This window comes from Bombina bombina, chromosome 2, assembly GCF_027579735.1.
Source record: "Bombina bombina isolate aBomBom1 chromosome 2, aBomBom1.pri, whole genome shotgun sequence".
NCBI lineage: Eukaryota > Metazoa > Chordata > Amphibia > Anura > Bombinatoridae > Bombina > Bombina bombina.
The window spans coordinates 1139245911-1139273023 of record NC_069500.1 but is presented as its reverse complement, the minus strand read 5'-3'; the positions used below and the strand labels follow the sequence as shown (position 1 = coordinate 1139273023).

Below are 27113 nucleotides of genomic sequence, written 5' to 3'. Positions count from 1 at the left end.
CCCGCATCACAAACACTATAATAAAATTTTTAACCCCTAATCTGCCGCTCCGGACATCGCCGCAACTATAATAAACATATTAACCCCTAAACTGCCGCACTCCCGCCTCACAAACACTAGTTAAATATTATTAACCCCTAATCTGCCATCCCTAACATCGCCTCTACCTACCTAAATTTATTAACCCCTAATCTGCAGCCCCCAACGTCGCCGTCACTATACTAAATGTATTAACCCCTAAACCTAAGTCTAACCCTAACCCTAACACCCCCTATCTTAAATAGAATTACAACAAATCTAAATAAAAATTAATATTATTACCTAAATAATACCTATTTAAAACTACTTACCTATAAAATAAACCCTAAGCTAGCTACAATATAACTAATAGTTACATTGTAGCTAGCTTAGGGTTTATTTTTATTTTACAGGCAAGTTTGTATTTATTTAACTAGGTAGAATAGTTACTAAATAGTTATTAACTATTTAATAACTACCTAGCTAAAATAAATACAAAAGTACCTGTAAAATAGAACCTAACCTAAATTACAATAACACCTAACCTAACCCTACAATTCAATAAATTAACTAAATTAACCTAAATATAGGCTTCCATATTTTATTGTGCACCCTGCTCTCGCAAGGCCAATTGCATGAGAGCAGGGTTTGTCAGTCGCTCCAGTCTGATAACTGCGGCTTCTTAACTTTTGACTGCAGTCTCACTCATGAGAGCCTGCACTAAAGGAGCTCCAAAGCCGCATCCACTGCTTGATAAATGGAACCCCATAGGCTCCATTTATAAAAGTCTGATATGAGCTTTGTAGCGCTGTCAACTGCAGCCGGGAGTTAAGACTGAGGCTTTTTAACCCACGTCACCATCTGTTACGTGGTGTATTTCAATCCCAACAGACTAAATGAAATATATTCACAGACAAAAATGTGGTAAAATTCACTTCAGCGTTTATTCAAAGGACTTCAAGTAAGAAACTAGTTTCACCAGCAACTTTTAAATCACAGCTCCATAAATATAAAATACTCTCAATGTGTTTCAACAGTTTTAAGAGAGTAAAAGTAACATGAAATTGCTATAATTCCTTATATTCCACTGCACCTTATGTAGTCTTAAAAAACTCCACCCACAAATTTACCACTGATGTATCATCTGTAGAAAAAAGTTCACAGAAAGTGGTAAGTTTTACTATATCTTAATGGGAACATTATTCCATTAAATTAATTCATATATTGTTAGTAAAAATCTCATATTAAATTCCCCAAAAAAATATAAAATCCTTTTTAATATAGAATAATAGTTTCTCTTCCCATTAGAGAGCTTCTGATCTAGCATAATAAAAACAATTATCCATTCCATACTTGAATAAAATATAACGTAAAAAAAACATATTGAGAAAAGCAAAATAAAAAGAGAGATCAATCATGTTATATTGAAAATGTAAAATAGCCAATCATGTTATTTCTTAACAAAAGGGATAGTCTTCTCTCAGGTGTTCTAAATCTAATTAATGTCACATGTTGGCAACAACCAAACACAATTGTCGAATCGTGTTTCTATTATTCCTTAACGTTTCAATAAAGCATTAGAGTAATTACTCTGTGATATTCCGCACCAAGGTCTGCTACAGTTTAAAGGGAAAAATTATGGTTAAAAAACAAACACTTTATTTAACATATATACAGACAAAAACCAATAATCTGAAATTGGAATGTTAAAAAAGTGGGATGATCACTACCACTTCTTCATTGAATAAATTCTAACACTAAAATAAAAAATGATTAAAAACAAGGGGCCACGGAACCTGGGGGTAGATGTGGATAGAATTAGGAATGTTTCTGAGAGAAAAGGAAGAGTTTCAAACAACCATTCTTTAAACATACAGTCTATGCGCTCAAAGGTGTCCTCCTGCCTTCTTACTGCTGTGATTTAACACAGTCAGCCGATTTCTGACTCAATTCCCTAAATATCTTTTCCAATCATGCATACAGCAAGTCATGCGGAACACACCGCCAGACATTCACTAATTTGCATACAAAGAGAGAAGCGCTCTACCAGGAACGAACAACAGCTCAGTGGCTTGTTCTATGGCGATTTACCACCCGGAAGCAGCCTCTTTTAGACCAGTGTGCTTTTCACAGAAGAAAAATTTCCTGAAGTATATCAGTCTGATCCCGCCAAGTAAGGTCAGTCCAGCCCCGAAATACCAGGCAATTCTCCTCTGAACAAGGAATATGACAACCCCAGACGATCGTTTCAGCCTCCTATGGGCCTCGTCAGTGAGGTGCAGCCACATTCCTCTAAGCACACTGGGCAAGGAGTCCACGTCTGGTTTCCCCCATCACCCATAGGGAGACTTCCCCAGGGTCATAATAATTTGCATACAAAGAGAGAAGCGCTCTACCAGGAACGAACAACAGCTCAGTGGCTTGTTCTATGGCGATTTACCACCCGGAAGCAGCCTCTTTTAGACCAGTGTGCTTTTCACAGAAGAAAAATTTCCTGAAGTATATCAGTCTGATCCCGCCGAGTAAGGTCAGTCCAGCCCCGAAATACCAGGCAATTCTCCTCTGAACAAGGAATATGACAACCCCAGACGATCGTTTCGGCCTCCTATGGGCCTCGTCAGTGAGGTGCAGCCACATTCCTCTAAGCACACTGGGCAAGGAGTCCACGTCTGGTTTCCCCCATCACCCATAGGGAGACTTCCCCAGGGTCATAATAATTTGCATACAAAGAGAGAAGCGCTCTACCAGGAACGAACAACAGCTCAGTGGCTTGTTCTATGGCGATTTACCACCCGGAAGCAGCCTCTTTTAGACCAGTGTGCTTTTCACAGAAGAAAAATTTCCTGAAGTATATCAGTCTGATCCCGCCAAGTAAGGTCAGTCCAGCCCCGAAATACCAGGCAATTCTCCTCTGAACAAGGAATATGACAACCCCAGATGATCGTTTCGGCCTCCTATGGGCCTCGTCAGTGAGGTGCAGCCACATTCCTCTAAGCACACTGGGCAAGGAGTCCACGTCTGGTTTCCCCCATCACCCATAGGGAGACTTCCCCAGGGTCATAATAATTTGCATACAAAGAGAGAAGCGCTCTACCAGGAACGAACAACAGCTCAGTGGCTTGTTCTATGGCGATTTACCACCCGGAAGCAGCCTCTTTTAGACCAGTGTGCTTTTCACAGAAGAAAAATTTCCTGAAGTATATCAGTCTCCCGCCAAGTAAGGTCAGTCCAGCCCCGAAATACCAGGCAATTCTCCTCTGAACAAGGAATATGACAACCCCAGACGATCGTTTCGGCCTCCTATGGGCCTCGTCAGTGAGGTGCAGCCACATTCCTCTAAGCACACTGGGCAAGGAGTCCACGTCTGGTTTCCCCCATCACCCATAGGGAGACTTCCCCAGGGTCATAATAATTTGCATTCAAAGCGAGAAGCGCTCTACCAGGAATGAACAACAGCTTAGTGGCTTGTTCTATGGCGATTTACCACCCGGAAGCAGCCTCTTTTAGACCAGTGTGCTTTTCACAGAAGAAAAATTTCCTGAAGTATATCAGTCTGATCCCGCCAAGTAAGGTCAGTCCAGCCCCGAAATACCAGGCAATTCTCCTCTGAACAAGGAATATGACAACCCCAACCCCAGACGATCGTTTCGGCCTCCTATGGACATTCACTAATTGTGATGTAATACGTATTTTAGACCATCACTGGCATATCAGCCACTTAGTTGAAATTAAATGTAACTTATATATGCACTGAATAGTAACTTTGTAACAAACAGTATTCTCCCAGGGCAGTAACAAGCACACACCGCTACATTCACAAAACACAACCATCCCCCAGGCTCCACCCACTGATGCGTTTCATCACTGTGCGTGACTTCGTCAGGGCATAGGGCCTGCCCAGCCTTGCATGGCTCTCTTTATTGTTCATGGTCATCTAGGTAACCGATGTGCATGCGCGTTAGTGTTTAGAGCCACGGATGGCAATCTTTTGTGTCAATCATTTACTGATGAGCCACTAATTTCTATATTGGACAAGAAGCTTTTCAAAATCATTGATCCCAAGTTGGTATCCAATAATTATAAGCTGAAAAACGCCTAAACATTATGACCATATTAGTCAATGAGCATTATTATTGTATGATCTTACAACAAATGTTAATTACATACTCATATGAGTAAATACATGCACGTGCATTTAGGAAGATAAACTGTAATGTACTATGTACTTGGTCAATTTTATTATTTATGTCACAAGATAAGATCTGACCTGTGTCTTCAGGGAGTTGGTTCAGTTACCTAAAAACAAATGTATGAGCTGGGGGGAGAGATATCTTTGACATTATCATTTACGTGACAGTATAGCATCTATATTATCTATACTATACCGTCTGATATTAATACATAATATATGATAGACATCTCAAAGGTAAAATCGATCTCCAATCGATTATATCACCCGTGTATTCTGGGAACATTTATAAATCAAACTATAAACATAGAAATCCCAGACAGACACATAATAATAAAAGTAAATCACAGTCTGACAATTCCTCCATTGAATCTGAACCCTCAGATGATGAGCAGACACAGACATCATTACTGACACCCATCACTGAACCCTCAATAAAAAGGATTTTTTTAGAGAAGGACTTGTTCCCTCCAAGAAGAACAATAAGAATAAGACAACAAAACAAATTGAAACCCCCAAACAAACAAAAATAGTACAGGGTGACTTTCAAATAATAAATCTAGCTAGCATTGAATTGAAAAGAGAACACCATACACTTTTATCTAAAGGTCTCTCCTTTATACCCATCCCAAGGTTTGATACCTTTAACTGGGTTAAATACATACACTTGTTTGCTAGGAAACTAGCACTACATAACTTTTTATAAAATTTCTGATAAAAACATTTTTTCTTATATGGGGTGGATGAAGATGGCCATGAAATAGTTAATCTAATGTTAAAGTTATTGGATGAGACTGATACCGCACAACACACAATGAGATCTAGTGTTGTTAAACCCAAAAGTAAATTCATGCCCATGATTTCCAAATATCCAAATATTGATAAATTTGTCTCCTTGGTAACCACGGCACTTGGAGCCCTGAACAGTAAAAGTAAAGTGAGAAAAAATCTAAATTTTAAAGAGAGAAGGGCACTGAGTAAATTAAAAAAACAATCCAGACATAACCATCAAAAGTGGGAATATGGTAATTCTAAGCAATACACAATATTTAAAAATGTGTCAGGATATACTTGACAATAAAGAGAATTATCAAGTAATACAACATGACCCTACAAACAAATTCACTAAAGAGCTGAAATCGTTACTTGATAGAGGTTTTTGTGAAAGACTAATAACTAAAGCTGAATTTGAATTTGTGTGCAACATGTCAGCCAGAGTGGCTCCTTTTTATAGCCTCCCTAAAATTCACAAAAATAGAATAGAACCTCCGGGGAGGCCCATTGTTTCTGGCAATGGATGCCTCACAGAAAATGTCAGCATATTTATCGATAAGAAACTACGTGAGTTTGTATATACACTCACCTCTTATGTTCAGGACACTAAAGATGTGTTGAAATGTCTAGAAAACATTTATGTAGAAGAAGACACTCTGTTGGCTAGCATAGACGTAGAGAGTCTATATTCGAATATCTCCCATACTCTGGGGCTGGAAGCCATAAAATATTTTCAGAAAACTGTTAACCTGAAGGGTAACCTGGAAGACAAATTTATTGTGGATCTACTTGAATTTGTGTTAAAACATAACTATTTTCTGTTCAACAATAAGGTATATTTACAAAAAAGGGCCACAGCTATGGGCACCTGTGGTGCTCCTACTTATTCCAATTTGTTTCTGGTTGGATTGAATCCACTTTCTTCTGTTATGTGTGATCAGTCCACGGGTCATCATTACTTCTGGGATATTATCTGCTCCCCTACAGGAAGTGCAAGAGGATTCACCCAGCAGAGTTGCTATATAGCTCCTCCCCTCTACGTCACCTCCAGTCATTCTCTTGCACCCAAAGACTAGATAGGAGGTGTGAGAGGACTATGGTGATTATACTTAGTTTTTATAACTTCAATCAAAAGTTTGTTATTTTACAATAGCACCGGAGCGTGTTATTACTTCTCTGGCAGAGTTTGAAGAAGAATCTACCAGAGTTTTTTATTATGATTTTAACCGGAGTAGTTAAGATCATATTGCTGTTTCTCGGCCATCTGAGGGAGGTAAAAGCTTCAGATCAGGGGACAGCGGGCAGTTGAATCTGCATTGAGGTATGTAGCAGTTTTTATTTTCTGAATGGAATTGATGAGAAAATCCTGCTATACCGATATAATGACATGTATGTATACTCTACACTTCAGTATTCTGGGGATGGTATTTCACCGGAATTACTCTGTAAAAGTACATTAAACCTTTTAATAGGTATTTAATTCATGTTAAACGTTTTTGCTGGAATGTAGAATCGTTTGCATTTCTGAGGTACTGAGTGAATAAATATTTGGGCATTATTTTTCCACTTGGCAGTTTGCTTGTTTTGATTATGACAGTTTCGTTTCTCTCTCACTGCTGTGTGTGAGGGGGAGGGGCCGTTTTTTGGCGCTCTTTGCTACGCATCAAAAAATTTTCAGTCAGTTACACTTATATTTTCTGCATGATCCGGTTCATCTCTGACAGAACTCAGGGGTCTTCAAACTTCTTTGAAGGGAAGTAGATTCTCTCAGCAGAGCTGTGAGATTTAATAGTGACTGTGATTTAAAACGTTGCTCTGTAATTTTTATGTTTAAAATTTAATTAGTGTTATTTTACTAATGGGAACAAACCTTTGCTAAAAAGTTGTGTTGTTTGTTAAGAGTGATGCTATAACTGTTTTTCAGTTCATTATTTCAACTGTCATTTAATCGTTTAGTGCTTTTGGGGCACAGTACGTTTTTATTAAATAAAATTGTAACCGAGTTGCATGTTTATTGCTAGTGTGTTAAACATGTCTGATTCAGAGGAAGATACCTGTGTCATTTGTTCCAATGCCAAGGTGGAGCCCAATAGAAATTTATGTACTAGCTGTATTGATGCTACCTTAAATAAAAGCCAATCTGTACAAATTGAACAAATTTCACCAAACAGCGAGGGGAGAGTTATGCCGACTAACTCGCCTCACGTGTCAGTACCTGCATCTCCCGCCCGGGAGGTGCGTGATATTATGGCGCCTAGTACATCTGGGCAGCCATTACAGATAACATTACAAGATATGGCTACTGTTATGACTGAAGTTTTGGCTAAATTACCAGAACTAAGAGGCAAGCGTGATCACTCTGGGGTGAGAACAGAGTGCGCTGATAATTCTAGGGCCATGTCTGATACTGCGTCACAGCTTGCAGAGCATGAGGACGGAGAGCTTCATTCTGTAGGTGACGGTTCTGATCCAAACAGATTGGATTCAGATATTTCAAATTTTAAGTTTAAATTGGAAAACCTCCGTGTATTACTAGGCTCTCAACGATTGTAACGCTGTTGCAATACCAGAGAAAATGTGTAGGTTGGATAAATACTTTGCGGTACCGGCGAGTACTGACGTTTTTCCTATACCTAAGAGATTAACTGAAATTGTTACTAAGGAGTGGGACAGACCCGGTGTGCCGTTCTCACCCCCTCCAATATTTAGAAAGATGTTTCCAATAGACGCCACCACACGGGACTTATGGCAAACGGTCCCTAAGGTGGAGGGAGCAGTTTCTACTTTAGCTAAGCGTACCACTATCCCGGTGGAGGATAGCTGTGCTTTTTCAGATCCTATGGATAAAAAATTAGAGGGTTACCTTAAGAAAATGTTTGTTCAACAAGGTTTTATATTACAACCCCTTGCATGCATCGCGCCGATCACGGCTGCGGCAGCATTTTGGATTGAGTCTCTAGAAGAGAACCTTAGTTCAGCTACGCTGGACGACATTACGGACAGGCTTAGAGTCCTTAAACTAGCTAATTCATTCATTTCGGAGGCCGTAGTACATTTAACCAAACTTACGGCTAAGAATTCAGGATTCGCCATTCAGGCACGCAGGGCGCTGTGGCTAAAATCCTGGTCGGCTGATGTAACTTCTAAGTCCAAATTACTTAATATACCTTTCAAGGGGCAAACTTTATTTGGGCCCGGTTTGAAAGAAATTATTGCTGACATTACAGGAGGTAAGGGCCACGCTCTACCTCAAGACAAAGCCAAAGCTAAGGCTAGACAGTCTAATTTTCGTCCCTTTCGGAATTTCAAAGCAGGAGCAGCGCCAACCTCCACTGCACCAAAACAGGGAGGAACTGTTGCTCGTTACAGACAAGGCTGGAAGCCTAACCAGTCCTGGAACAAGGGCAAGCAGGCCAGTAAACCTGCTGCTGCCTCAAAGACAGCATGAACCGAGGGCCCCCGATCCGGGACCGGATCTAGTGGGGGGCAGACTCTCTCTCTTCGCCCAGGCTTGGGCAAGAGATGTCCAGGATCCCTGGGCGCTAGAGATCATATCTCAGGGATACCTTCTAGACTTCAAATTCTCTCCCCCAAAAGGGAGATTTCATCTGTCAAGGTTGTCGACAAACCAAATAAAGAAGGACGCGTTTCTACGCTGTGTACAAGATCTATTATTAATGGGAGTGATCCATCCGGTTCCGCGGTTGGAACAAGGACAAGGGTTTTACTCAAACCTGTTTGTGGTTCCCAAAAAAGAGGGAACTTTCAGGCCAATCTTGGATTTAAAGATCCTAAACAAATTCCTAAGAGTTCCATCGTTCAAAATGGAAACTATTCGGACAATCTTACCCATGATCCAAGAGGGTCAGTACATGACCACAGTGGATTTAAAGGATGCTTACCTTCACATACCGATTCACAAAGATCATTACCGGTATCTAAGGTTTGCCTTCTTAAACAGGTATTACCAGTTTGTAGCCCTTCCATTCGGATTGGCTACGGCTCCAAGAATCTTTACAAAGGTTCTGGGTGCCCTTCTGGCGGTACTAAGACCGCGAGGAATTTCGGTAGCTCCGTACCTAGACGACATTCTGATACAAGCTTCAAGCTTTCAAACTGCCAAGTCTCATACAGAGTTAGTTCTGGCATTTCTAAGGTCGCATGGATGGAAAGTAAACGAAAAGAAGAGTTCTCTCTTTCCTCTCACAAGAGTTCCATTCTTGGGGACTCTTATAGATTCTGTAGAAATGAGGATTTATCTGACAGAAGACAGATTAACAAAGCTTCTAAATGCATGCCGTGTCCTTCATTCCATTCAACTCCCGTCAGTAGCTCAATGCATGGAGGTGATCGGCTTAATGGTAGCAGCAATGGACATAGTTCCCTTTGCACGCCTACATCTCAGACCGCTGCAATTGTGCATGCTGAGTCAGTGGAATGGGGATTACTCAGATTTGTCCCCCACTCTGAATCTGGATCAAGAGACCAGAAACTCTCTTCTATGGTGGCTTTCTCGGCCACATCTGTCCAGGGGGATGCCGTTCAGCAGGCCGGACTGGACAATTGTAACAACAGACGCCAGCCTTCTAGGTTGGGGCGCTGTCTGGAATTCTCTGAAGGCTCAGGGACAATGGAGTCAGGAGGAAAGTCTCCTGCCAATAAACATTCTGGAATTGAGAGCAGTTCTCAATGCCCTTCTATCTTGGCCCCAGTTAAAGACTCGGGGGTTCATCAGGTTTCAGTCGGACAACATCACGACTGTAGCTTACATCAACCATCAAGGAGGGACAAGAAGCTCCCTAGCAATGATAGAGGTATCAAAGATATTTCGCTGGGCAGAGTCTCACTCTTGCCACCTGTCAGCAATCCACATCCCGGGAGTGGAGAACTGGGAGGCGGATTTCTTGAGTCGCCAGACTCTTCATCCGGGGGAGTGGGAACTTCATCCGGAGGTCTTTGCCCAAATACTTCAACGTTGGGGCAAACCAGAGATAGATCTCATGGCGTCTCGCCAGAACGCCAAACTTCCTCGCTACGGATCCAGATCCAGGGATCCGGGAGCGGTTCTGATAGATGCTTTGACAGCACCTTGGAACTTCAGGATGGCTTATGTATTTCCACCCTTCCCACTGCTTCCTCGATTGATTGCCAAAATCAAACAGGAGAGAGCATCAGTGATTCTAATAGCGCCTGCATGGCCGCGCAGGACTTGGTATGCAGATCTAGTGGACATGTCATCCTGTCCGCCTTGGTCTCTACCTCTAAGACAGGACCTTCTGATTCAGGGTCCATTCAATCATCAAAGTCTAACTTCTCTGAAGCTGACTGCTTGGAAATTGAACGCTTGATTTTATCAAAACGTGGTTTTTCTGAGTCGGTTATTGATACCCTGATACAGGCTAGGAAGCCTGTTACCAGAAAGATTTACCATAAAATATGGCGTAAATACCTATACTGGTGTGAATCCAAAGATTACTCCTGGAGTAAGGTTAGGATTCCTAGGATATTGTCTTTTCTACAAGAAGGTTTAGAAAAGGGTTTATCGGCTAGCTCATTAAAGGGACAGATCTCAGCTCTGTCCATCTTGTTACACAGGCGTCTGTCAGAAGATTCAGACATCCAGGCCTTTTGTCAGGCTTTAACTAGGATCAAGCCTGTGTTTAAAACTGTTGCTCCGCCATGGAGTTTAAACTTAGTTCTTAACGTTTTACAGGGTGTTCCGTTTGAACCCCTTCATTCCATTGATATAAAATTGTTATCTTGGAAAGTTCTATTTTTAATGGCTATTTCCTCGGCTCGAAGAGTCTCTGAGTTATCAGCCCTACATTGTGATTCTTCTTATCTGATCTTTCACTCAGACAAGGTAGTTCTGCGTACTAAACCTGGGTTCTTACCTAAGGTTGTTTCTAACAGGAATATCAATCAAGAGATTGTTGTTCCATCCTTGTGTCCAAATCCTTCTTCAAAGAAGGAACGTCTTCTACACAATCTGGATGTAGTTCGTGCCCTCAAGTTCTACTTGCAGGCAACTAAAGATTTTCGCCAAACTTCTTCCCTGTTTGTCGTTTATTCTGGACAGAGGAGAGGTCAAAAAGCTTCTGCTACCTCTCTCTCTTTTTGGCTTCGTAGCATAATACGTTTAGCCTATGAGACTGCTGGACAGCAGCCTCCTGAAAGAATTACAGCTCATTCCACTAGAGCTGTGGCTTCCACTTGGGCCTTTAAGAATGAGGCCTCTGTTGAACAGATTTGCAAGGCTGCAACTTGGTCTTCGCTTCATACTTTTTCCAAATTTTACAAATTTGACACTTTTGCTTCTTCGGAGGCTATTTTTGGGAGAAAGGTTCTTCAGGCAGTGGTTCCTTCTGTATAATGAGCCTGCCTATCCCTCCCGTCATCCGTGTACTTTTGCTTTGGTATTGGTATCCCAGAAGTAATGATGACCCGTGGACTGATCACACATAACAGAAGAAAACATAATTTATGCTTACCTGATAAATTCCTTTCTTCTGTTGTGTGATCAGTCCACGGCCCGCCCTGTTTTTTAAGGCAGGTACATATTTTTTAAATTATAATTCAGTCACCACTACACCCTTGGTTTCTCCTTTCTCGTTGGTCTTTGGTCGAATGACTGGAGGTGACGTAGAGGGGAGGAGCTATATAGCAACTCTGCTGGGTGAATCCTCTTGCACTTCCTGTAGGGGAGCAGATAATATCCCAGAAGTAATGATGACCCGTGGACTGATCACACAACAGAAGAAAGGAATTTATCAGGTAAGCATAAATTATGTTTTTGTTCTTAATGAAGATGTTAATCCATTTATGAAATTTATGGAGTTATACATTCGCTATATCGATGATGTGTTGATACTTTGGACTGGCACCAGGGATGATTTTACTGACTTCATGTCCTGGTTAAATACCAACAAACATGGGATGCGTTATACATGTACAATTGATGACAAATGTATTCCCTTTCTTAACCTCCTTATCCATAAAGAAGAGAATGGGTTATTAAACAAGAAATTATATTGTAAAGATACAGCAACCAATAGTCTTCTACAATGGGATAGTTTCCACCCAAACTGCCAAAAGATGGTAATCCCCACTGGCCAATATCTACATGCCAGAAGAAACTGTAGTAGTGATGATGACTTTGAAAAAAAAGCAAAGGAATTAAGGAGGAGATTCAGGGAAAGAGGGTACCCAAACAAATGTTTAAAAAAGGGAATATCAGAGAGCCAAAGCATCCAAAAGATCTACATTATTACAGGATCGGAAACTAACTAGTAATGAACACAAACAATCTACAAATGAGATTAGAATCATAGGGACCTATGATGATAAGAACAATACGATCCGCAACATCTTTCAAAAACACTGGCATGTGTTACAAGATGAAGGTCATTGAACTTGAAAGACATCCTAACAAATAGCCATTTTACCAAAACACACCCTAGAACTTGGCTTAGAGAGAATAGGGGTTTATTTAAATGTGGCCACTGTTAAGCGTGTGTCAGGGTGCCAGGAATCAGACTGAGATGAGAAGTGCAAAAATAATCACACCTTTATCAATAGCAAAAAATAATAAAAAGTCCACAAGTCAAATAACAAGCCAGGAGTCAAAATCAGAGCTGGTAGTCAGACGAGCCAAGTCGCCAAAGCGAATAGTCAGACGAGCCGGAATCAGGAACAAGGAAAACAGCAGAGTCAGGAACAAGGCTGGGATCAGGAACCAGGAAGGACGTCAGGCAGCCAGGTAATACACAGGAACTCTCACAAACAGGTCTGAGACAACGCAAAGGCAAAGCATACTGAACAGAGGCCCTTTAAATAATAAGTGATGACATCACAATTCTGAAACTGCATCTTGTCTCACATAGATGATGCACACCAGTCTGGCCATAAAAGGAAGTGCAGGTAATGAGCAGCATCCCCCACAATGCACCATAGTCAGGAAGAGAGGTGAGTAAAATGGCTGCCAGCAGCACATGGCAAACACAACAGGGAGAAAACCCTGACAGTACCCTCCCCTCAACGACCCCTCCCCCGCGGGAGGACAAAAGGCTTATTGGGGAAACGGGCATGGAAGGCATGGAGGAGGGCGGGAGCATGAACATCAGAGGAGGGAACCCAAGAACGCTCCTTCGGACCGTAGCCCCTCCAGTGAACCAAATACTGTACACGGCCCCTGGACATATGAGAGTCAATAATGCTGCTGACCTCATACTCCTCATGGTTGTCAACAAAGATAGGATGGGGATGAGGCAACACAGTGGTAAACCGATTACAAACCAATGGTTTCAAGATGGAGACATGAAAAGCCAATTTATTGGAAGGCACACGAAAGTTCAAGTTGCGGGAGGACAGCCAAACTCTCTCACCAACCTGGTAGGAAGGTGCGGGCAGATGCCTACGATCAGCCTGGAACTTTTGGCGCTGCATAGAACGATGAAGGCAATCCTGAATCTGCACCCACGTGGAACAGAGTTGCCGGAGAGTCTCCTCCAAAGCCAGAATACCCTGAGAGATGAATGAATTGGGCAACAAGGATGGTTGAAACCCATAATTCGCCATGAACGGGGATAACTTGGAGGAAGCATTAATAGCACTATTACGAGCAAACTCTGCCCAAGGTAACAGTTCAGACCAATTATTGTGGTGATCTGAGACATAGCAACGGAGGAACTGTTCCAGAGCTTGATTAGACCGTTCCACAGCCCCATTGGATTGAGGGTGATATGCAGAGGAGAAGGAAAGCTGGATCCCCATTTGAGCACAAAAGGAACGACAAAATCTGGAGACAACCTGGCTACCCCGGCCCGACACTATCTCCTTGGGTAACCCATGTAAATGGAAAACTTCCCGGGCAAAAATTGAAGCAAGCTCCTGAACGGTAGGCAGCTTCATCACGGGAATGCAATGTGACATTTTAGAAAAACAGTCAATCACCATAAGGATAACAGTATTGCCATTGGAAACATGGAGCTCGACAATGAAGTCCATGGAAAGATGTGTCCAAGGATGCTCACCATTAGCAATAGGTTGATGAAGACCCACAGGAAGACGTCGAGGAGCAGGAGGCAACATACGCAACATCAGAACGAAGACCGGGCCACCAGAATTGTCAAGTGACAGACCAAATCATTTGGTTCTTGCCTGGGTGACCTGCGGCTTTAGGATAGTGGTAAGTGTGCAAAAGTTTAGTTTGAAGATTCTCAGGAACAAAACACTTACCACTAGGTTTCTCAGGAGGAGCATTGGTTTGTGCAGCCAGGCTCTCCTCCCCCAAGGGAGAAGTCAAATTAGTATGTATGGTAGCCAAAATATGGTCAGGAGGTATAACAGGAGTAGGTACAGACTCCTCCTTGGACAGAGGCAAAAATTGTTGAGAGAGGGCATCAGCCCTAACATTGTTACCACCAGGCAGGTAGGAGACCACATAATTAAACCGAGACAAAAATAGCGCCCATCTGGCCTGTCGGGGCGACAAACATTTTGCTTCAGATAGATAAGTTAAATTCTTGTGGTCAGTAAGAATGAGCACGCACTGGCACGCTAGTACCCTTGAGAAGATGCCTCCATTTCTTAAGTGCCAAAATCATGGCCAGTAATTCAATGTTGCCAGTTTCATAATTGCACTCCGCTGGAGACAATTTCTTAGAGACAAAACAACACGGATACAAGGAACCGTCAGGCGTAGGACGTTGAGACAAGAGGGCACCTACTCCAGTCTCAGACGCATCGATCTCAAGAACGAAAGGCAGGACAGGGTTAGGATGAGCCAGAACTGGAGTGGCAGCAAAGGCATTCTTAAGACTATCAAAGGCCTTAATGGCAGTAGGTGACCAATGGAGTGGATCATTCTCTTTACGGGTCATGTCTGTGATAGGTTTGACCAAGGAAGAAAAGTTTTTAATAAACTTTTTATAGTAATTGGCGAACCCCAAAAAAAATTGAATAGACTGAAGACCAACTGGGCGAGGCCACTGCAGAACTGCAGATAACTTGTCAGGATCCATGGAGAACTCTGCAACAGAGATAACATAACCTAGGAAGGTTACTTGAGTCTGATGGAACTCACATTTCTTGAGTTTACAAAACAGGCCGTTCTCGCGTAGTCTCTGAAGAAGCCGTGTAACATCAGAACTATGAGCCTCAAGTGTGGGTGAGTGTATGAGGATGTCGTCTAAGTACACCACAACACACTGTTGCAACATATCTCATAGGACATCATTAATAAATTCCTGTAAAACAGCAGGAGCATTACATAGGCCAAAGGGCATTACAAGATACTCATAATGCCCGCTCCTGGTGTTAAATGCTGTTTTCCATTCGTAGCCCTTCTTAATCCTAACAAGATTGTACGCTCCTCTCAAATCAAGTTTAGTAAAGACCGTAGCTCCCATGAGGCGGTCAAATAGTTCTGAAATAAGCGGAATAGGGTAAGCATTCGGTGAGGAGGCAACGTACCGGCACGCTCCTTGTCAAACACGTCTAGGAACTCTCGGTACTCCTCTGGCAATTGAGATACCAAAGAAGTGCACAAAACTTTAACTGGTTTCCAAAGACAAGTGGATATACATTGCGGGGACCACAACAAAATTTCGGACCTGCACCAGTCAAGACTGGGATTGTGCTTTTGGAGCCAGGGATAACCCAGAACAACCGGAAAATGTGGAGAGTTTATCACCTGGAACTGGAGGGTTTCAAAATGGATAGCCCCAACAGCCATGGACAACAGAGCAGTTTCGTGAGTAACGAGTGCGGGCTGAAGGGGCCTGCCATCAATGGCCTCAATAGCAAGCGGAACAGACCGAGGCAAAACAGGAATGGAGTACTTAGATACAAAAGCACTGTCAATGAAATAGCCCGCAGCACCGGGGTCAACAAGAGCCTGAGTGACTATGGAGGAGTCTACCCAGGAAAGGACAACGAGGACCAAAGGTTTCTCCTTAAGCGGTTCCGGGGACGAGGATAAACCACCCAAGGTCTGCCCCCAACAGGACCTTAGGTGTGAGCGTTTCCCGGCCGTGTAGGACAAGACTTCAAAAGGTGGCCCTGTAACCCACAATAGAGGCAGAGCCCCTCCCTCCTCCTAAAGGCCCTCTCCACTGCGGAGAGACGCGTGAATCCCAGCTGCATCGGCTCAGCAGTACCTGGTGACTCGGGACCAGGAGGCATGGGAGGAGAGGGAGGCATGGGTGGGAACAAACACGTAGGAGACAACGGAACAGGAGGCTTCCGCAAGCGCTCCTTGAAAGTGGGCCTCTCTCTGAGTCTGATGTCAATTAGGATCAAAAAAGACACCAATGCCTTGAGATCCTCTGGTAAATCTCTGGCAGCAACTTCGTCTTAAATCGCATCAGAGAGCCCATGAAAGAAGGCGGCAACAAGGGCTTCATTGTTCCAACCCACCACTGAGGCAAGCGTACGGAACTCAATAGCATACTGAGCAACAGATCTTGTACCTTGCTGAATGGACATGAGTCATTTAGCAGCAGAGGAGGAGCGAGCTGGAACATCAAATACCCTTCGAAAGGAGGCCACAAATTCAGGGTAATTTGAAATCACAGGTTTATTAGTCTCCCACAAGGGATTAGCCCAGGCAAGAGCTGTGTCAGAGAGTAACAAGATGAGAAATCCCACCTTAGCTCTGTCAGAGGGAAACGCCTGAGGTAACATCTCAAAGTAAATGCCCACCTGGTTAAAAAACCCTCTGCACTGATTAGGACCGCCTCCATATCGCTGAGGTAGAGGTGCAGAACCGGACATGCTCCTGGTAGGACTAGGTGCAGCAGTGGAAACAGGAGCAGCCATAACTTGCGGGACACTTTGGTCCAAATGTGCAGTGAGAGTCAGCAGGGTTTGCAGGGCTAGTGCAAATTGATCCAAGCGGTGATCCTGTTCATCCATTATGGAAATTATGGCAGGTAAAGGTAGATTATTAGCACGATCAGGATTCATAGCCTTTGTGTAATGTCAGGTTGCCAAGAATCAGACTGAGACGAGAAGTGCAGAAATAATCACACCTTTTTTAATAGAAAAAAATAATAAAAAGTCCACAAGTCAAATAACAAGCCAGGAGTCAAAATCAGAGCTGGTAGTCAGACAAGCCAAGGCAGGAGCCAAAGCGAATAGTCAGACGAGCCAGAATCAGGAAAGGAAAACAGCAGAGTCAGGAACAAGCCAGGGATCAGGAACCAGGAAGGACGTCAGGCAGCCAGGTAATACACAGGAACTCTCACAAACAGGTCTGAGACAACGCAAAGGCAAAGCATACTGAACAGAGGCCCTTTAAATAATAAGTGATGACATCACAATTCTGAGACTGCATCCTGTCTCACATGGATGATGCTCACCAGTCTGGCCATAAATGGAAGTGCAGGTAATGAGCAGCATCCCCCACAATGCACCATAGAAAAGAGGTGAGTAAAATGGCTGCCAGCAGCACATGGCAAACACAACAGGGAGAAAACCCTGACAGCGTGTAAAAATATGGCCCCCAAAAAATTCTATATTCACCCTACAACAAATAAGAGGTACGAAATAACAGATTTCCTGAACTGTAGATCAGATAAGGTGATTTTTGTGGCAATGTTCAAATGTCCCCTTATATATGTAGGGGAAACCTCTAGGGAACTGAGAACGAGAGTTCTAGAACACATGGGAGATATTAAATGGAATCGAAATGCATCAGTGGCACAACACATGAATAACATACACAGCGACCATAAATATGATATTCAATTCTTTGCCATAGAGGGTTGAAAATTGAAGGGTAGGAGAGCCAATATTAATAAACTCCTCCTGCAAAAAGAATGTAGGTGGATTCATGAACTACAATCTGCCTCTCCAAAAGGACTAAATGAAGCGATCTTTTTCAAAAGTTTTCTGTGATGATAATAACTACACATTAGAGATCGATTTTACCTTTGAGATGTCTATCATATATTATGTATTAATATCAGACTATATAGTATAGATAATATTGATGCTATACTGTCATGTAAATGATAATGTCAAAGATATCTCCCCCCCAGCTCATACATTTGTTTTTAGGTAACTGAACCAACTCCCTGAAGACACAGGTCAGATCTTATCTTGTGATATAAATAATAAAATTGACCAAGTACATAGTACGTTACCGTTTATCTTCCTAAAAGCACGAGCATGTACTTACTCATATGAGTATGTAATTAACATTTGTTGTAAGATCATACAATAATACTGCTCATCGACGAATATGGTCATAATGTTTAGGCGTTTTTCAGCTTATAATTATTGGATACCAACTTGGGATCAATAATTTTGAAAAGCTTCTTGTGGCTCATCAGTAAATGATTGACACGAAAGATCACCATCCGCGGTTCTAAACACTATCGCGCATGAGCATCGGTTACCTAGACGACCATGAACATAAAGAGAGCCATGCGAGGCTGGGTCGGCCCTATGCCCTGACAAAGTCACGCGTCAGTGGGCGGAGCCTGGGGACGGTTGTGTTTGGTGAATGTAGCGGTGTGTGTTTGTTAACGCTCTGGGAGAATACTGTTTGTTACAAAGTTGCTACACAGCGCATATATAAGTTACATTGCATTACAACTAATTGGCTGATATGCCAGTGATGGTTTAAAAGGAGTATTACATAACAATTAGTAAATGTCTGGCAGTGTGTTCCGCATGACTTGCTGTATGCACGACTGAAAAAGATATTTAGGGAATTGAATCATCTAACTGTGTTAAATCACAGCTGTACGCAGCCAGGAGGACACCTTTGAGTGCATAGACTGTATGTTTACCGAATCGTTGTTTGAAACTCTTCCCTTTCTCTCAGAAACATTCCTAATTCCATCCACACCTGCCCCCCAGGTTCTGTTGCCCCTTTTTTTTAATCATTTTTCATTTTAGTGTTAGAATTTATTCACTTAAGAAGTGGTAGTGATCATCCCACTTTTTTAGCATTCCAATTTCAGAATATTGTTTTTTATCTGTATATATGTTAAATAAAGTGTTTGTTTTTTAACCATAATTTTTGTAATATAAAGAGTGCCTAATTCAGCACTTGGCTTCAATTCCACGAATCCTATTTTCTATCCCTAATATAACACTGTTTAAAGGGACACTGAACCCAAATTTGTTATTTCATGATTCAGATAGAGCATGCAATTTTAAGCAACTTTCTAATTTACTCCTATTTCTTCATTCTCTTGCTATCTTTATTTGAAAATCAAGAATGTAAATCTTAGCAACCAGCCCATTTTTGTTTCAGCACCATGGATAGTGCTTGCTTATTGGAGGCTGACATTTGCCCACCAATAAGCAAGCATAACCCAGGTTCTCAACCATAAAGGATTATTGGGTGGTTTTTATTTTTAGGTTAGGGCTTTGGGCCGCAATAGAGCTAAATGCCCTTTTAAGGGCAATGCCCATCCAAATGCCCTTTTCAGGACAATGGGGAGCTTAGGTTTTTTTAGTTAGGGTTTTATTTGGGGGGTTGGTTGTGTGGGTGGTGGGTTTTACTGTTGGGGAGGTTGTTTGTATTTTTTTCAGGTAAAAGAGTTGATTTCTTTGGGGTAATGCCCAGCAAAAGACCCTTTTAAGGGCTATTGGTAGTTTAGTTTAGGCTAGGGTTTTTTTTTTTTTAATTTAGGGGGGGCTTTTTATTTTGATAGGGCTATTAGATTAGATGTAATTAGTTTAAATATCTTGTAATTTGTTTTTTGTTTTGTGTAATCTAGTGGGGGTTTTTTGTAATTTAGGTAATTGTATTTAATTTATTTAATTGTATTTAATTTAGGTAATTTATTTAATTGTACTGTAAGGTTAGGTGTTAGTGTAACTTAGGTCAGGTTTTATTTTACAGGTCAATTTGTATTTATTTTATCTAGGTAGTTAGTAAATAGTTAATAACTATTTAGTAACTATTCTACCTAGTTAAAATAAATACAAACTTGCCTGTAAAATAAAAGTAAACCCTAAGATAGCTACAATGTAACTATTAGTTATATTGTAGATAGCTTAGGGTTTATTTTACAGGTAAGTATTTATTTTTAAATAGGAATTATTTAGTTATTAATAGTAGGTTTGATTTAGATTTATTTTAATTATATTTAAGTTAGGGGGTGTTAGGGTTAGACTTAGATTTGGGGGTTAATAAATTTAGTATAGTGGCGGCTACGTTGGGGGTGGCAGATTAGGGGTTAATACTATTTAACTAGTGTTTTCTAGGCGGGAGTGCAGCGGTTTAAGGGTTAATATGTTTATTATAGTGGCGGCGATGTCCGGAACGGCAGATTAGGGGTTAATAAATATAATGTAGGTGTTGGCAGATTATGAGTTAATAAGTATAAAATTACGGGTGTTTAGACTCGGGGTTCATGTTAGCATGTTAGGTGTAAACATACATTTAGTTTCCTCATAGGAATCAATGTGGCTGCATTACTGAGCTTTAAGCTGCTTTATTGCAGGTGTTTTGTTTTTCAGCCAGCTCTCCCCATTGATGTCTATGGGGAAATCATGCACGAGCACGTACAACCAGCTCACCGCTGACTTAAGCAGCGCTGGTATTGGAGTGTGGTATGGAGCTCAATTTTGCTCTATGCTCACTTCTTGCCTTTTAACGCCGGGTTTATAAAAACCTGCAATACCAGCGCTGTAGGAAAGTGTGCGGTGACAATAACGTGCAAATTAGCACCGCACCCCTCATAACGCAAAACGCGTAATCTTGCCGATTATTAGTTACATACTGTATAAAACAAAATGAAATATACCCTATAAAACACTATGTTATATAAATGAATTAAACATTCCAGTTGTATCTGAATAACCCACATTCAATATGACATATGGACAAAGTAAAATTTTTACATGTTAATAACCTCATTAATACAACCTAACTTTGCAGTGATAATTTTGACTTCATAGGGAGTATTCTTTTATTTTTGTTTTTTTATTCCCCTACAATATTAAATATCTAAATTTTAAATTAAAATACTGATTATATTTATTTGCGAAAATTGTTGCAAAATAAAAAACATTCTTGTGTTTTTAAAATGATAGTGCTTATTAACACTGTACTCCTAAAAAAAGAAAACATTAGGACCTAAATGCTGCTTGCTACATTTGTATATTTGTTTAGTCCACTTTTGACACATGTTTTTAAATTCAAAATCCACCACATCTCAATATATCCCCGCTCCAATGTGCAATAACTCTTTTAATCCCTAACCACTGTTAAAATGAATGTGGATAACTTTTACAGCTATTGCAATGTATATGTACCTCACAATCTTGTTTCTTTTTTTTTTCTATTTATTTCAAAGATTCGGTTATCAGTCAATGAGCAATCAGTCTAGAAGGACTAGTTGTATTTCCTGTTACCTTTAAAATATACAGCTTTAACCGTTAATGCAAGAAAGGATATGTTATTATGTTTAAATATTGATCTTATTTATGATGTTTTAGAGTTTTATATCCATTTACGTTGCCGTTTAAAGTACATTCAAGACCTATTGAATCCAACATGCCAATAAATTGAGTATTTTGAATTAGGTGAAGAGTGTTTTTACTGTATCTAAATTTTTATTTTTTATTGTTGTTATTACTATTATTATTTATATTATTAGATTCAGGTTCATACTGATATGTGTTGATTATCTAATTTTAATCAGTTACTATAATCAACAAAAAGTGGAAACATATTGTTACATTTTATGTGTTATTAACCAGTGCAATAAACATGTCACATAAGTATAATTTAAGGGATATGCTAATAACTTACATTGCATGATAAAGACAGTACAGCAAAAATGGACAAAATGTAAAAAATATTTGTTTTTCAATTGATTTTACGAAGCTTTTTATAAAATAGATTTTATTATGCAAAAAACCTATTATTTTACTTTCTAAAAGCTGTCTATAAAGTTCAGGGATTTATGAGAACATGAAAAAAATGCATTTTATTGTTATTCACAGGTACAGATACAGAAACCTCTGGAGATTTTGGCAGTGGAGATTTTCATGATTGGTCTGATGATGAGGATGATGAAGATGAAATGATGAATGATGAAGATGAAATTGAAGATGATGATGAAGAAGATGAAGGAGATGATGATGACGAAGATGAGGATGGATTTATTTGACGTAACACAAAGAAACTGAATTCTGTTTTTCATGTCTACAAATTGACATCACTTAGGAAATACCATCAAGATCAAAAGGATTTTAAATGACGTGTATATTTTGTACGATTATATAAAGTATTAAGGCTGGAGTCATAGACTTTGTTTGAGTCGTTTATGTGCTTTTGAGCTTTTATATGCATTTACAAAGAAGAAAACACATTGGAAGTGTAACCTGAAGAAAATCATACATGCATACACATTGAAAGTTTAATACAATAAAAGCAGCCACATTTTGCAAAGAAGAAAGAGATGTTTTTTTCACTCATTGAAGACTTCTGTGAGTTTGCCATGTAACAAAAGCATGTTGAAGACTTTCAACTCAAGCTTCAACTCAAGCCCAGGAATATCAGTATTAGATAAATGGATTCATAGGTCATGCAGAAACATAATTGGCCATAACAGTAATGAGAAATAAAAATTCCTGGTAATTTAAAAAAACAAACAAAATAAAAAAACAGGGAAAAATAACTCATTCAGTGTTTACAATTGTTTTAATTGTACTAAAAAATATGTAAATGCTCTTAGAATATTTCCTCAGATTATGCAGAAATGTGTTTATTTTTGTGGGTTTATAGATTTTTTTGTCTTTTTCTTCTTTGTTTATTTTTAATATTTAGTTAAGCAGAAATTAATATGATTTTTGTTAATCAAGCAGCATGATGATATGTATGTTAACAATAACACAAATAAATATAAACGTATTTGTTTAACTAAATCTTCAGCATCAAGTACTTTGCTAAAAAAACAGATTTTTAAAACAGATTGGTTAACCTATGAAATAAATAGTACAGACCATGCACCAATCATTGAAATGCCATAGACAAGACAAAGACTTTATTGCTTGAGTGCTGTTCTCTTCCATGGTAATTATAGGACTCAACAAATCCATATTGTTGTCTGTAGGTTAATTAATTAGTTTCTCCACACCTTGTAGAGGCAAAAACAAAACAAAAATCAATAGACTATGAACAAATATATATTTTTTTAACCATCCTGGAAATGTTCAACCTGTTTTTTTTCTTTTTATAATTTAACCCTTTCGTGACAGGGTTAAAGTGCCTACATCGGAACAACTGTTCCGATGTAGACAAATTGAAACTACGCGATCGTGCATACGATCGCGAGATTTCAATTATTGGATCGCATCTGGGGGGCGTCCCTACAATCCTAGGAACGCCCTCCAGACCGCGATTAAATCCCTGAAGCACAGAAGGCTTCAGGACAGCCGTTAGTTATGACGTTCCATTCCGTCATAACGGCTTTAAAGCCCAGTCTAATTATGACGGAATGGAACGGCATAACGGCTTTAAAAGGTTAAAAAGCATTTGCCTAGTAATTTTTCTTTATACACTAGCTAAAATAAAACCCTAAGAAATTTATATATATTGTATTATTATTATAACTGTTACCTTATCAAATAATTTCCATTTTATTGAACAGCTTACTTTTGCTTGCATCATTTTCTTTTAACTAAATCTAACAAATGTGCACTATATGTTTCATTTTAAATTACTAATATAATTATTAGGGCAAATTGAAACTTTTTTTTACTGAAGCAATAGTTCTTTGTGGAGTCTGTTAACAAAGCTCAGGAAAAGTGTGCCTTGCAACACATGAAAATGTTTTGTTCTGTCAGTAAACATCTGCAACATATACAATTGCAGGTATTTTAGTCGTTTAAGTTCATGTCCTAAAGGATACCTGATATTATAATAAAGGGACAATGGCAGCAAACCAGGCATGTACTATTATAATATTTCCTAAAATTCATTCTTTATATAACTCCAAATATTCTAATGCAGCTTAGTGAAAAGTTCAAGAAACAACCAGAGCAAGCTGTATAATTTGATGACTCATTAGAGTGGCATAGATTTTAATATCTACATTTTCAACATATACCTAAGGTAAGCGTTTGAATTTACATTTTAATACAATGATCCAAAATATTAAGGCCCTCCATTTTTTTCAAATAGAAAGCATTTGTATGTATTCTTATATTAGGTATTATCTTAGTACTTGTCTGTTGCTAGTTGAACAAAATCATTATGCAAGGTGCCTTGTTTATTAGAACTAGAAAGGCTTACGCATGTGTATCGGTATAAGTGACTAAGCAAAAAAATACCAACTTACCAAAGTATTGCTAGTTTTGGTATTGCTGCAGGAATGAAGAAAACGGTTCATTTTCTTATGGTTTCTAATGTCATAATTTGTGAACTGAATTTTGCTTATGATTATTGTGTAGGCTTGCATTTAATCCTTAAAGTAGTACATTTATTTTAATCACTGTATTTATGTTGGCATGTTATTTCATGTGCAAATCTTTAAAATGTATTACCTTGTTAAACATTGGTACTATGCCCACAATAAAATTGGAACAGGTATAACTGCACAGTTGCTTGCTTAATTTCAATGGTAATTATTTTATTTTTAGGATTATGCTTAATTATAACATTTTTGCATTTAATCTGATTTATTCTACATTATTGATTAGTGTTCATTTTATGTATAATTGAGAGAAATATAATGCATTTTCTTTTATACAGTTTATGTATAGTTTGCAAAATAAAGACTCTTGTATCCAATTTCTGTCTCAATATCCTATTCATTATAAAATCCAGTTTAATAAAAACAAATTATTTTTTTAAAAACATAAATGGAAATGTAAAAATGTAATACATGCATTCATATCAAATAGAACTGCAAAATACCTGCAATTACAGACATATACAACTAAAGATACAGGAACACGCTACAGAGCAAAGAAATAAATAGTGAGCAATATTTGTTTTTGTATGTTTTGATTTGTTTATTTGATTAAACAAGACTGAATTAATAAGGACATTGTGGATGAATTGTCTAGCAGAATATTAAAGGAGAATATTGAGGTAATGCAACTCTTGCTTCTATGTGATTTGCAGAAATAATTACCTTTTCTGTAGCCAGTAGCTCTTCTAATTCTGGGAAATAATGGAACTAGAGGGTACGGTCTCTTAATAGGGCAAATAATTGCTGTAGCAGCCTCTGAAACTCCAGCAGATATTATATACTGTCTGTCAATCTTTGCTTTGCTTGTTTGATCTTTGGGAGAATTGTACCCGTTGTTGACTACCTTTCTCATTTCACAGGATCATTTTATTTTTAAATAAGGTAGTTTTAAATTATTTATTTTTCTCTCACTTTCTATTGTAACAACAGGCTGCATTCTGCAGAGGTTGGTTTTAGCTCATCACTTGGGGAAATTTATGGACAGATTACAGATTAAAAAGAACACAAATATGTGAGCGTTAACGTCTCTGGAGTGCAATCCGTACCACTTGCCTTTTTGCACTGGTATTACAAGTCTATGGTTAATATATATTGGGGTGGATTACATGAAATCGATAGTGCAGGGTGTGTTCATTTTTGCATGAAAGAATTACACACAATCTGGTATTACAAGTGGGTGGTTAACTATTTAAATATCTTAACACAGCTAAAACATTTTTAGCTTGGCCTTTACTTTTAATAGATATTGTAGGGAACGCTACTAATGAGTTCATATTATAAGTGGCGTTTAAAGTGTTGTGTTTAAACAGAATCCAAATACAGCTGAAAAATTGAGGCCTCGCTTCCATTGAGTCGTTAAAAATGGAGCCGTAAGCTACCGAAGCATCCGACAGCTAAAAGTAATTTACGGCTCCATTTTAGTACCAGGTTTCCATTGAAAAGATTAGCGTGCTGCACGCAGTCGCTCTTTTCGTGTAGCTGTAAGTTAACATTGTGTTAACGCTTCCATCTGACGTTGGATTTCTTGAAAATCAATTAGTTGCTAAGGTAACCCGACCTTACGCTGTAGAATTTACGTTTAACGTCCGTGCTTCTTACCTGTGATCGCCTCTCAAGAAAAATAAAGATACACTTATCCATATTTTTAATAATCAAATATTTTTTAATATAATTATATTTTCCACTTCATAAATATAAGTAATATGTATTGCTGCCCTAGGCATAGGTCTAGTTTGCATTCTGTAGATATGTTCTTACATATATTATTATATTTAAATATATACTGATTTTTCTATTAGAATATAAGTTTAACTATTCCTATACATGAGACAACAATAAAAATTACTTATAACAATTTATTTCTACATTAAAACACTTGCATTATTTGCAAGTTTTATCATTTCAATAGAAAATAGGTCTCAAAAAGCACAATTCTCCTCTTTTACACCTAGTTGAGCTGGGTGTAATATTTCTCAATGTATCGACAGCCTCCGACAGTGTATTAACGGTTAGCGCTTTCATTGGAAACCTGGTATAATTTATCGATTAACTGCTTCTATTACTTTCTATGGGACGCAAAGATCTTATCGGCAGCCGAAGTCCTGCTACCGATATTGAGTTATAACACGCCATTGGAAACAGTCGATAAACGATATTGCTTCCGACAGCATATTTAACGGTTTGCGAGTGCACGCAAACTGAATTACGACTCAATGGAAGCAAGGCCTTAGTCTTTTAAAGACATGAAGTAAATGATTCTTAACAATATAAAACAGAACTACAGAAAGAGCTCCACAACTTGGCAAATATCATCTTATCGCTCAAGTGATATCTGAGATGAATTATACTGCGAACCCCCATAGAAGTCTATTATGTGAGGGATTTAGCGCAACTGTACTACCCAACATACATATGTTAGCATGACTATCAATCGAGCACTAAATTCTGTAGTGAGCTTTCTAAGAAATGAATTACCATTTTTGAAATACTGTATAGTGTCATTGGTTTTGATAATTATATATTCAATTTTTTTTGTGCCTTCATGTGCTAGAAAGAAAGTCAAACAATGGGTATAACCTTACCCTAATGTAAATGGGGAGTTGATTTTACAATCCTGGGAGAATTAATTTCTATAGGTATGTGGTCAATTGTGACACAGTAAGGTGCCAGAAATTGACTGTCTC

The 27113-nt window shown here is 39.3% G+C and overlaps 1 protein-coding gene across 1 annotated transcript in view; it reads left to right on the top strand.

Moving 5' to 3' along the window:
• Positions 1-24746, top strand: part of SPOCK3 (SPARC (osteonectin), cwcv and kazal like domains proteoglycan 3) — a 672113-nt gene extending 647367 nt beyond the window's left edge. Inside the window, exon 11 of the mRNA XM_053703805.1 lies at positions 21956-24746. Within this exon, the coding sequence (XP_053559780.1) occupies positions 21956-22122 (167 nt within the window). The 3' untranslated portion in view covers positions 22123-24746. The remainder of the gene's footprint in view (positions 1-21955) is intronic.
• The last annotated feature ends 2367 nt before the right edge of the window (positions 24747-27113 follow it).